The sequence below is a fragment of the Myotis davidii genome, unplaced genomic scaffold, assembly GCF_000327345.1.
Source record: "Myotis davidii unplaced genomic scaffold, ASM32734v1 scaffold187, whole genome shotgun sequence".
NCBI classification, from domain to species: domain Eukaryota; kingdom Metazoa; phylum Chordata; class Mammalia; order Chiroptera; family Vespertilionidae; genus Myotis; species Myotis davidii.
This window is the reverse complement of record NW_006383018.1, coordinates 728,119-741,278: the sequence shown is the minus strand read 5'-3', so window position 1 is coordinate 741,278 and position 13,160 is coordinate 728,119. Positions and strand designations below refer to the sequence as shown.

Here is a 13,160-nt window from a genome sequence, read left to right as displayed (position 1 = left end):
ATCTCCAGCACAGAAGTTCTCCCACCATAGACATAGCTGGTCCTCACAGCCAATTGGCCTGGAGGTCAATTCCTCCCAGTAATACCAACAGCAACCAAGGCTTAACTACAACAAGATTGTGCACACAGCCCACAAAGGGGTGCACCAAGAGTGTCCACCTCAGATAATTGGGGAGGCTGAGCCACTGGGCCCTACAGGACACCTAGCACAGGAAGCCACCCTATCAACACAGGGAAGCAGCCAAAATGCGGAGGCAAACAAACAGGACACAGATGACAGAAATGGAGGAAAACAACAAATAGGAAATGATTAAGAGTTCATTCCTATGTTTACAACACAGTATTTTACTAAGAGTGAATTTTTATATATGTTATCTATGCAGACCGACTTCTGATCTAACATTATTTATCTTATAGTACCTTACTTGGAATCTTACTATTTTAAAAAGTTTTCCTTCAATGTGTTTGAGTTATATCTTTCCAAATCATCCACTGTCAGCATGAGGTCAGTCTGCATTTTATTCTCCCTCTTGACACATTTGACTTTCTCTCTAAAATTATGAGTAGTTGTGTGCTAACGATATTCCAGCTATAGATGAGCTCTACAGCATTCAAATAAATTATTGTAGTTGTTTTTTTAAGTCATTATAACAATTTCATACCAGAGGGGAGATCATCCAAAGGAAATTCAAAGAGTCTGGATTTGTAAACTGAGTGAAAACGGAAATCCTCCTGAAATAACACAGACAATAGAGATTAAGCATGTGCTTCCAGACACCTCCAGCCTCGGGCGATCAGAGCTGGAGGAGCTGGAACCCTTAAGACACCGTAACTTGACTACACAGACTCCTGGCTTTAAAGTGGCGATGAGCCATTGCACAAGAGCTCACACTCACACCCGTGTTCTCCTGCACCCAAGTGACAACCTATTAGAAGCAAAATGCCTTCACAGAAAAGCCATTTGGAAAATAAATGAATGGGCCTATCCCCCCACGGAGAAGCAAGGCATCTGGGAAAATGCGTTAATGTTTTTTATGACTGGTTCCTTTCCACGATTCCCTGCCTCCCTTTTAGAGTCAGAGAGCTTTGCTAGGCAAAGAATGCTGAGCTAACATACTTGCTTGTATTAAGGAGCATGCTGACTGGCACAGCAGATGCCCAAATGGACCTTGCTCCAAAATCCTAGTGTTGTGCAAAGCTCTGTGAAAAGCCAACCGATAAAAAGCCATACTTTAATGAACATTCAATTAACTTCATCTGGCTTCATTCAATTACTAGCATGATAAGAACTACCAAAAATATAGTTTCATGATATTAAAAGAAGAATGTCATAGTCAAGTTTCATTATATCACCTTTTAAAAATAAAAAACACGGTCAAGCAAAGTGACAGGAGAGCAGGCAGTGGAGACCAGAAAATAATATACAAATACAGATAGTTTCCTCAAACAAGATTATGGGGGGGCAAAACAATTTGTTTCTTGAAAGTATTTGCCTCTCTAAGTGTTTGACCAATGTTCCTCCCATGATACAAGGAAGAATAATTATGTGTACAGAGCTAAAATGGAAATGGATTATGTTTCTCTCTAGTCTATAACATTAACTCAATCATTTTCTAATTTGTGGGAAATGAATATTTCAACTAAGGTGAGAGAAGAATTGAGAAAACTTAGATTTCTCTAAACTTCATCAGCTCTGGGCTTTGAAGACAATAGAGCAAAATCTCAAATCTAGAAAAGAAAGGGAGGATGGATAATCATGTATCTGGCTTTGATCTGTTATAGAATAAATGTTTGCCTTCCTTCCCCCCAAAACAAATCCATATGTTGAAGCCTTAACTCCAAAGGTGATTGCATTTGGAGACAGGGCCTGTGAGGAAATGATAATTAAGTGAAGCTGTAAGAGTGGGACTCTTGTTCAACAGGGTTGTGCCCATAGAAGGGGATGAAGAAACACCAGAGCTCTCTCTTTTTCTTTGCGTTGTGAGGACATAGCAAGAAGGCATCTGTCTGCAACCCGAAGACAGAGCCCTCAACCAAGACACTGACCCTGTTGACACCTTGATCTTGGACTTCCAGTCGCCAAAACTGTGAGAAAATAAATGTCTGTTGTTTAAGCTACCCAGTGTTTTGTAATGACATCCTGAGCAGACTAAGACAGATCATAATACATTGTGGTGGAGAGAGAAATGGAAGCTTCAGAATACCTCTGAAGGAAAGTATTTTCAGTTTAAAGGAGAGACAGATTTTTTTTAAAAGAGAAAGAAAAAAAAACACTTGTGGTTTTGACATATTCAATATTTATTTTAAATATATATTTAAATAAAATAAAGCAGAGAGGGGAAAAAGAGGAAGAAAAAAGCTTTCAGCATCAACTTTCACGTTTGCCATAACAGAGGAGCACTTACTTGGGAGGTGTCATTTTCTTCTGGCTCAATGAGATAGGTGTGGTTCCCATCATAGAACATCCCACTGTCAAAAACAAGAAAATAATTAGTCATGGCTACCAACTCCTGTCTCGGAACAAAATCATTTTAAAATCGGCAGCAGCTAGAGGACCAGTTTACTTCTCAACACCACTTCCAAGTCCTACCTATCACTACCATCACATCACATCACATCACATACTACACACACACACACACACACACACACACACACACACACTGCTGAGAGGGGAAGGTCCCTCAGTCTGATTCCTCACAAACAGCAGGGTCTCCTCATCTAGACTGTTCTCTAGGCTCATAATCACCATTCTCTAATTGTGGTCCATTATTCCACTCTCCAACATATAATTCTAAAACTTTAATGTGCTAGTAAATATTCAGGACCTTCCTCATATTCCTGAATGGGGGCCCAGGAAGCTGCATTTTAAACAGCCCCGTGTGATTCTGATGCAGGTTGCCAGGGACTCTACTCAGAACTACCTACCTACCACACACATGGAAGATGCTCTAGTGACAAGAGCTAACACATTTCAACAACTTACCGTGAACTAAGTACACTCACTCTCTTCCAAACATGTATGAGGCAGGCACAGTGACTCTCCTCATTTTACAAGTAAAGAAACCCAAGCCCAAAGAGACAAAGTAACTTGCCCAAACGACAGAATCAATGAGAGCCGAGGCAGGAATAGAACCCAGGCAGATTGGTTCCTGAGCTGCTTACCCACCTTCATTATCATTCATTTATTGAACAGACATTTAGAGAGCACATGCAATGCACTGTTCTAGGTGCTGAGGATACAGTACTGAACAAAACAGACCCCTTCTCTGCCCTCACGGTGCTCACGTGCATTCTAGGGAGGACATAGAAGATATATAATCACAACTAAATATATATGACATGCTGGCAAATTCTAGGGAGGAAACTAAAGCAGGGTAAGAGCAATAACTGGTGCCAGGTGATTGGAGATAGAAACCAGAGACAGAAGATGGCGCCCTTTAGACAGAGGGCCAGAGCCAGGCTTCACAGAGAAGGTGCATTTAAGCACAGGCCGGAAAGAAGTGATGGGGAGAGCCATAAGGATATCTGTGCAGACGGCACTTCAGAATCAAGCCCTAAGATAAGAGGATCTTGGTGTGTTCAGGAATATGGAGGATGCAGTGTGGCTGGCGTAGACTGGGTGAGGTCTGTAGAATGAGGCCGAGGGATAGGTAGGCGCTTGGGGCCTTAGCTTTCACTCTGAGAGAGATGAGGAGCCACTGCAGGGTTCTAGGCAGAGGGGAAACACAATCTCCCCTTCAATCTCCAAATAATTGCTTTAAAAGCTGTGCAACAGTAATCTTCAGGATGGCAAGGATAGAAATGAGGAAAGTATTGCAATAACCCGGGTGAAAGAAAATGGTAGCTTAGATCATGGTGGTAATAATGCAAATAGTAAGAACTGCACAAATTCTGGTTATTTTTCAAAAGTAGAACCAATGGGATTTGTTAATGATTTCAGATGAAGTATGGAGGTAAGAGTCCTATCAGTGAGGACATCAAGGTTTTGACCTGAGTAACTGGGCAAATGGAATTGCCATGTAATAGGGTGAAAAAAGCTGTCAGAAGCACAGAATGGGGTTGGCAACAAGGAAGGAAGCAGGATGCAGGGAGCAAGGCGCAAGTGTGGAGTCCAGTGTTGGACTTCTTAGACTGGAGATGGCTGCCAGCCAATTGAGAAATCAGGTGGAGGGCATTTTAAGCTGCAGATGGCCATAACTCCCACTCAGAGAGATGCTGAGAGTCACTCCTTTTAGTGGAACATGGTCCTTCTACTGAGATCAAGCCCCTTATGAGCTGAAGGAATGTTCATATTATTCAGGCATCTAACAGGGGTGAAGCTGTCATCGTCTGCAGTCATTTTTCAGTGCAATGCCTGCAAGACATCCAAGCTGTTAAACAGGGAACAGTATTTGTCTCTCATTGATGGCTTAGGGAAATGGGCTCTGCCACTACCCAGCTTCTTTCATTCCTGCCTTAACATCTTCCATATGTCCTCAACTCTCACAGACCCTTAGAACTGCTATTCTCACATCTGTAAGGTTTTCAAACAAGAGTGCACTTTCTGAATTCAGATGACATTGTATTTGGAATTTAAAGCTAAACAGATGCCATTTGTAATATATTACTGGCCCTACAGGCCTAAGGAATCAGCGGGGGTGAGCCTTTTCGAAACAGTAGAACAAATATGGCAGTAAACATTCTTTTTGCCCCTGATGGGACTTGGCCAGATCCATGGAGAAAGTTACATAAAACCATTCTCTTTACCAAAGTTCACATGGCAATACTGATTAAGTTGCAAGCAGATTGTTTTGCTTAACTAGTACTGGATGTTATTTCCTCTTGCATTAGGTTAATATCTAATGTGAAAACCAAATATTTTTACTGAGTTTAAACAGCATGATATACAGTATAAAGAAAGCAGAGTCTGACACCATCTATATCTGCAAGATTCTGGTCTCCTAAATTACACTATGCTATTATTAAAAGTTCTTTAACAAATAAAAGGCATGCGTGTTTTTATTTGCTTTGTTTGAGGCTTGGTACCTTTCTGTTATATTTATATAAATTTCAATAATACAGAACATGTTTGATAAAAACCTGCAACTAGGACTGAGTCATTATGAAACAACAGAACAAAAATTTTGAAAGGCTGCATCAAAATGTTTAAAGAAAACAGCCATTCTTACAAATTGCCACAAGAGGGCAATAAACTTACATTTGAGTCCACGCTTAAGCTACCCATAGTTACAAAATTTTCTTTTTTTTTATGCAAATCCCTTGGCAACTTCATTTTAAAATAAGTATACTGTTAAAAAAACATACAAAAGCATTTTGTTATAATTAAAGAAAGATTTGAGACTGCTATTCCCTCTGCAGAAATGCTACACACAGATGCAAAATGATCAAAGGCCGTTGTAATAATGAATCTCAAGTAAGTGGGATGGCCATCATGTGCCACAATTTCTTCATGTTGAAGCTTCCCCTATGTGTGTATTAGATCTCTTTCAATCCACCGCTCAAAACTGGCTCCTTAATGTGCTCCTTTCAATTCGCAAAGTCGGTACTAACATTGTAAATAAACAAAATGTATAAAGTATTAAATATTGAACTGATTCTTGCTGTTGTTCGTATATTCCTTTTATCCTTTGAGACTGTCAGGCTTTGGTGGGAATGCACAAAGAACTAGGATCGGGAACACCATCTTCTGAAAATCATTTACTCTTTTTCTATATGTCCCTATGGTGAAATGTAATCTTGTGTCACCATAATCTTACAAATGTTTGCAAACATACAACACAGCTTTGGAGCCTTTTTGAATTTGGTATCATCCAGATTTTTTTGTATGTTGGTATTAATAATAGTAATAGTATTAGTAGTCTTGGTCATAAATCTTTATCTTTTTTTATTGTTTAAAGTACAGTGGGGCCTTGACTTACAAGTTTAATTTGTTCCGAGGCCGAATCATTAAGGAGCTCGTTAACTCAAATTACACTATCAACTCAATGCAAAAAAACAGCCAAGAGACAGCTGGTATCTCAAAAAACTTGTTAGTCAGGACACTCGTAAGTCAAGGCCCCGCTGTATTACAAATAGTAGTATTTATGTTTCCTTTTTATCCCCATGGACCTCCCCACAGTCGCCCCCACCCCCTGGCACATGCCCTTACCCCCCTAGTGTCTTGTCCATTGGTTATGCTTATATGCATGCAACATCAAACATATCAGGACCAAAATATTACCCATTAGTCCCTTTGAATTTGAAAAAAAAATTGCTTTTGCAAGTTCTTTACGTAAAAGACATGAATCTGAATGTGATTATTTTCCCTTTTATGTTCTTCTACTGAACTAAATAAATCCAGGAAAATGAAAAAAATCTCAATGTGTATTTTATAAAAGATGAATTATGGATGAAATAACATCTCATATCTAATCACTGCAATTGAGACAACATAAATCATTTAATATTTAGTAATATCCACCCCAAATATTTCTGTCAGAAATTTCTGTTCAGAAAGTAAAATCAAGATGAGAAGTAAAAATAAATAACAAGAAGGAACTGGAGAAAATTTTCCCCACACGCTTATAAAAGTCTAAGAATACCAAAACATGCTTGTCCACAATCTTGCTGGTGCTCCTAGACACGCAGTGGGTTTTCTGTTTGTTTTTGTGTAGTTTTAAATGAAAAGGTTTCTAAAGGCAAAACAACTGAAGTAGACTCTGAGTCCTACTCCTGATCTAGTCACAAAATGTCCTTCAAGTTACTTTTCCATCCTCCTTCAAATGACTATGTAGGCTTAGAGAATGCTATTGGTCTTAGTTTGTCAGCTCTATTACAGCCCTTAGAAGGCAGTAATCCCTTCTCTCTGGTTTTCACAATATTTGTGTCCATTTGGAAAACTGGAAGCAAACTGGAATAAGAACTAGGCATGATGCTTACAAGGTGACTTTGGGTTGAGATTTTAAGAGGAATGGAGAGGGGGAAAACTTATTTTTTTATATCTCTCTTCTACAACGTACATTTGCTGTCACAAGTGTCAACAGGCCCAGTGTACTAATCTGAGCTGACAGCTGTACTCATCTTGGGATCAGTCCAATTTTACTGCTAAAGGCAACTTCAATATTGCTTTTTCCAGATAAGAAAACCAAAGCTCTCACATATTAGACAGTTACTCATGTTTGTAAATGTCTCTTTATTCAAAGAATTTATTTAAAATAAGGGAAATTGCCTTTTAGAAGAAAGAATAAGCAAAGAGAAGTCCTCCATACTGTAGGGCATGGGGCCTCTTTTCTCTGGCTACATAACTGATCCTCCCAGTCTCCTTTCTGCCTCTCATATACCTACTGCCAGAGCCTGACTGAGGCACACTAGCTACAGTTTCCGGACTTTCCCATTAGATCTCTTTCCTTGCTTTTTTTAAGACCTGTCAATCCAACCCCTCTCTTGGAAGATTCTATCAAACCCTGTTAAGGGGCCACTCCTCAGGGAGCCACTTCTTCTTTTTTCCTCCCCCTCCTCCTCCCCCTCCTCCTCCTCCTCCTCTCAACCAAGGTACATGCCCTTGACCGGATTTTTATTGATTTCAGATAGGGAGCGGGGGAGGGAGAGTGAGAGAGACATCAATGATAAGAGAGAATCATCTATTGGCTGCCTCCTGCAGGGCCCCTACTGGGGACTAAAGAGGATAAAGCCTGCAACCCGGACATATACCCTGACTAGGAATCGAACCATGACCTCCTAGTTCATAGGTCCACACTCAACCACTGAGCCACATGGGCCAGGGAAGAGCCCTCATTCTTTATTGCCCACTCTCAGCTTGCATCTTTCTCAGTTTTTTTTTTGTTGTTGTTGTTGTTTTTTTACTTTCTCTCAAAGAAACAAATATACCTAACATATCCCATAGTAGGATGCTGAGCTAGAATTAGCTTCCCCCTTAGATTGAGCTCTTCGGGGCCAGCGTCATGTCCTAATCACCTTAATATTCCTAGACACTCAATACTGTTAGTTAGATGAAAAAGCCACATCCCTAACTTGGTAACAGACAGGAAGTATTTTAAAGTTACCAACAAAAATTTAACAAAACTGAATTAAAGTGCTGGCTTGTTCTGTGCCCCCAAACTAACCCCCCTCCCCCGCCAAACAACAGTAAACAAGTCCGAAGGAACTGAGATGATTTCGCTTAAATAGAATGCTGAGGAATGACACAGTGGCTTTGTAAGGAGTTACAAAACAAATGACAGATGGCCACCTGTGCCTCCCCATCACCGACAGGACAGAGGAAGTAGATGTATTCCCATGTTAAACATCAGCAGACATTCTTTGATAATGAACTTTATGAGAAAGGAAGCAAGGCCCCGAGAAAGGATGAACTCTGATCCTTGGAGATTTCTAAGAACAGGCGGAACCTCCCACCGGTTTGCAGTGGTTTAGGTGGGATTTTAGCTGACAAATAAGCTGAAACACATGAGCTCTTGAAGTCACTTGCCTTTTCTCTTTGCTCAAGGAGTTAAGAGTTCCCATCGACTGAAATGTCTATTATTCTATAAAAATATAAAAACTGACACCAAAGAGAAGTGAAAGCAGCACTGGTAGCCAGAGTCTAAACATCCACAGACACAGAGACCAAAATTACCCCAACAACTTCTGTCTCAACTAGAAAAATGCTTCAAACATCTCTATAAGGTATCATATTATAATTCCAACGCCCCAGGTTCCTGCAACTCTAATTTTAAAAAATGTTTGGCTTATAAACCACAGAAGAGAAAAGATCAGATCTATCCCTGATTTCAAATGATGTCTTGCCTTAAAAATAAAGAAAATAAGTTATTGAACACATGGGTAGCACACACACACAAAAATGGACACTTACTGAAGTCCATGGCATGTTGACAATGCAACAAACGAGGCCGGGTTTCCTCGGATGTGGCCCTGGTAGTAACAGTGTTCTCCTCCCTGGAAAATAGAAGCAGAGAATGTAAGCCTTTGCCAGCACAAGGAGAACCCGCCCTCACTGCACAGGTTTCTGCCACACTGCACTTCCACTTTTAAGGCTCTGCACAAGACTTCATTATTCAGATTAGTATTATCCCACCATTTCTAACCAAATTAGTCACAAGTGCTCCTAGTGAGCTGGCTCCAAATGTGATGATCGAAGGAACAAGAAGCACCTAGTGAAATACACATGTGGCTCTTGCACCAGATTAAGGTTAGTCATCTACTTCCCCCGTCGTGAGAAACTCAACCTGCAGCAGCAGCGAGTGGATACTTTCACATAAAGCTCAGGAAAAACGCATATAAATCATGGGAGAGTCACTAAATTAAACTGATGGAGGAGAATGCCTAATTTTACATTGTTTCTATCAAAACTCGACAAGTTTATATTATTCTTTTCTCCATCCAGGAATGACTCTACTGGTAAGCAGTGTAGGTTATGGTTTGAAATGGAGAAGTTTCTCCTAGCAGCCAGTTACATGAGCTAAATGCCACTGAGAGACTCATTTCCTCGGATGAAATGTTCCTGGAAAACCTCACAGGGTAAATCCTCTGCCAACTCTGGGTGGTGCTCAGTTTTTAAATACTTGCTCATTGTGCGGTCGGGAAACCAGTAGCATTGACATGCCTGGGAGCTTGCGAGAAATGCAGAATCTCGGGCCCACTCCTGATCTACTGTGTCACAGTCGGCATGTTAACAAGGTCCCTAGGTGGCTGATTTATACGCACATTCAAGTCTGAGAAGCATGGCTCTAAATGACTGTTCCCATCTCCCCACCCATCTCCTATTTCTTCAGAAGCTGTAAACTTTTAATTAAACTAACCCATTGAGACATGAAAGACTGAAATAGGACAGACTAATAGAACAGGTGGCTTAAAGAAGCAAACGTTACCTTCTTCCCAGTCTGGCTTAAGGACTAACCCCACTTAAACTATTCAGTGCTTGACAAGTGGAGGGGAGAGAACAGGAAGACACAATGCTATCACAAGGCTAAAGACCGTTTCTTCACTGGAATTCCAAGGCAGGCAGCCTGGCCTGCGACTGCTGCTCCTACTGAGATAATACCACAGGCTGTAGTGAACCTCAGTTATGATGAGAGGATAGAGAGCAAATAAAATGATTCACCATGCAATCCCTGGCCCTGGGACACCCCCAATATCCAAGGCAGCCATTGAGCATGATGGACCAGGGTTATGGTTGGATTTGGTGGAGGACAAAGTAGGATGGTACTTCACATGTGGGTCTGACAGGGGTAGAGCTCAAAGGCCACAGATGTCAGGATACAAACCTGGGCACTGACTTCCTAGGTAGGGTTGGTTTGGCGTAGCTGTTACCAGTGTGAGCTGTGTAATCTCAAACAAATTACAGGACCTGCCTGTGTCATCTGTCAAATGGTAATACTCTCATGGGGTTGTTCAGATGATTACAGAGCCGATAATCATATGACGCTGAGAATAATGGCTTGTTACTCAGTACACACTCAATAAAGGTTTGCTGCTGTTAGAATTACTTAGTGTCAGCTACTGTCCTACTCAATTTACATACACAATCACTTTGAATCCTCACATCAATCTTACAATATTGTTATCTCTAGTCTACGTAGGAGGTCGCAATCTCTGTGAGCCAAGGCTGGCCACCTGGGAAGTGGCCAAGTAGGGAAGCAAACTTTGTATAAACCTGTGAATTCAAGGCTACACTACTGATGAGTTGGACATAAAATTTGGGGATTATGTCGTGTAAATCTAAGCTTTCCTTTAGACTGATTCTTTTAAAATTTATTTTTTGAGTGGGGCTGGAGATAAATTTAATAGAATTTTAAATATCTTCTGTTGGGGCTGTTGGACTAAGAATTGTCCATAAGATGAGATTCTAATTGAATGAGAGGTGTTTATGTTTCAAAAAACCTTCACTTCCTGGACACATCTGATTGGATCAGAAATTAACACTCTAGCTATCTATTGGCCAGACACAAAAGGCCAACCATCAATGAGGTGATCTGAACAGAGAGAATCTAAAAGAGTAGGTTGAGCACAAATAGTAAATATAAAGATAGCAGAAACAAAGAGAAATAGAAAAAAAGATAATCACAGTAATTACGGTATCAGATTACAGAACAATGGAAGTTGACAAGTCATTATATGTGGGGAAAAATATGTCAGAGGCAAAGACATGTAAGAAATGTTTTATAAATTGCAAAAGTTTTCTTTAAAATACCAACTCTGGAAACATGTTATAGTAAATCAGAAAAAGGACGAAAAATTCATGTTTTAAAACAATATTCCATTATCTTAGGGTTAAATAGCTGATTAGATCATGGAAAACCATCTTTCACTAATTTCTGGTTATAAAAAACAGAAGTCAATCCAAAAACAGCATATGATCTGGACCCATCTGCACAAAAGGCTAACACTGCAAATGAAGTGAAGAGCTCAATATGGTTGCTTCATTATTGAATGTTTCCATGACACTTCAAGAGAAGCATAAACATCCGGGGGGGAGAGGGGAGGGAAATCTCCTCAATTTGGACTATTAAAACACAAATTTTGAGGCTCTCCTATATATATGTAATTTGTAGTATATGTAATTTTTCTAAATAATGGTGGAAATTAATTTTTGTGTTGTGATTTTTTTCAGGGATCATTCACCATAAGTAGATAATTATTTAAGCTAAGAATGAAAGTAATGGAGCTGTTTTCCCCCTTTAACATGCCTGAAAATTTTTTAGTGCAGAATAGAGGCTTTAACGTTAAAAGGCTTCTTTAATTATATAAATATATTTAAAAGTTATTAAAATAAATAAAATAAATTTAATATTTTTTATTTTTAACAGTTATTCATTATTCAAAAAACAATAAATACTTATAGAAAAAAATTGTAAGAATTCAGGAGGTATGTGGTACAGAATAATTAAAAATACCCCCTTCATACACATTGCCCAGGCTGCAGTTGCCTCCTTAAAGGTAAACATTTTTGACAGATTTTGTGCATAGTTCGGAATAATCTATGCACATTTAAGTAAATGTGTATATACATAAACACACAGATAGCCTCTTCAAAGCACAAAAAGATTTACACTATGCATACTGTTCTGCCACTTTATTTTTTTCCTTAAGGTAATCTTGACATCTTTCTATATCAATACCTCATTCTTTCGATGATGGCATAATATTTAATTATAGGAGTGAACAACAGTTCATTTAAATAGCCCTGTACCTACGGAAATTTAGATTATCTCTACTTTTTGCTGTCATAAACAATACTGTAACAAACTTGTTTTCATATATTTTTGTGCACTTCCATCAGCATATATTGGGTAGATTTCTAGATGTGGACCTGGTAGGGCAAAGAATATGTGCATTAAACATTTTAATAGGTATTTTAAGGGACAAATAGAATTATGTTTCTTTGTACTTACATCTGTTTTTAAAAATGTACATTTGAAAATAATAAGCTGTATTTTATTAAAAATTGTATATTTCTTTTTAAAAATATTTTATTGATTTCAGAGAGGGAGGAGGAGAGAGAGAAACATCAATGCTAAGAGAAAAAATCACTGATTGGCTGCTTCCTGCATGCCCCACAATGGGGATTAAGTCTGCAACACAGGCATGTACCCTGACCAGGAATTGGATCATGACCTCCTGGTTCATAGGTTGACACTCAACCACTGAGCCACACTAGCTGGACAAAAGTTGTATATTTCTATAGATTACTACTTAAACCAAGGCTTATCTACACTAATAAAAGATAAATATGCAAATTGACCATACCTTCGCTATGCCTTAAGCCACGCCCACCAGCCAATCAGAGTGACTATATGCAAATTAACCCAACCAAGATGGCAGCTGGCAGCCACAGAGCTGGAGCAAGCAATAGGCTTGATTGCCCCAATGATGGAGGAAGCCAAACTTCCTGCCTGCCACGGCCCGCTCTGAGCTCCACTCAAAGCAACGAAGTTTCAATTATAGAAGGTAAATAAACCCCAGATACTTGCTTTCAGCCGGCCGTGGACACAGAGCTGGAGCGAGAAGGAGGCTTGGGTTGCCCTTAGAGATGGAGGAAGCCAAGCTTCCCTCCTGCCCACCCTGGCCAGTTCTGAGCTCCTCTCAAGGCTACAAAGTTTCAATTATAGAAGGTAAATAAATCCCAGAATAAAAAAGAAAAAAGGAGAGGCTGGGAGCTTCCAT

At 39.7% G+C, this 13,160-nt stretch overlaps 1 protein-coding gene across 11 annotated transcripts in view; it reads right to left on the bottom strand.

Annotated features, from left to right (window-relative positions):
- Positions 1–13,160, bottom strand: part of ADAM22 (ADAM metallopeptidase domain 22) — a 175,056-nt gene that overhangs the window by 67,507 nt on the left and 94,389 nt on the right. For all 11 annotated transcript variants that reach the window (XM_015558317.1, XM_015558318.1, XM_015558319.1 and 8 more), the window contains exons 5-7: positions 8,851–8,933; positions 2,405–2,468; positions 662–731 (exon numbers count right to left, since the gene is read on the bottom strand). In XM_015558317.1, coding sequence (XP_015413803.1) covers positions 662–731; positions 2,405–2,468; positions 8,851–8,933 — 217 coding nt within the window. The remainder of the gene's footprint in view (positions 1–661; positions 732–2,404; positions 2,469–8,850; positions 8,934–13,160) is intronic.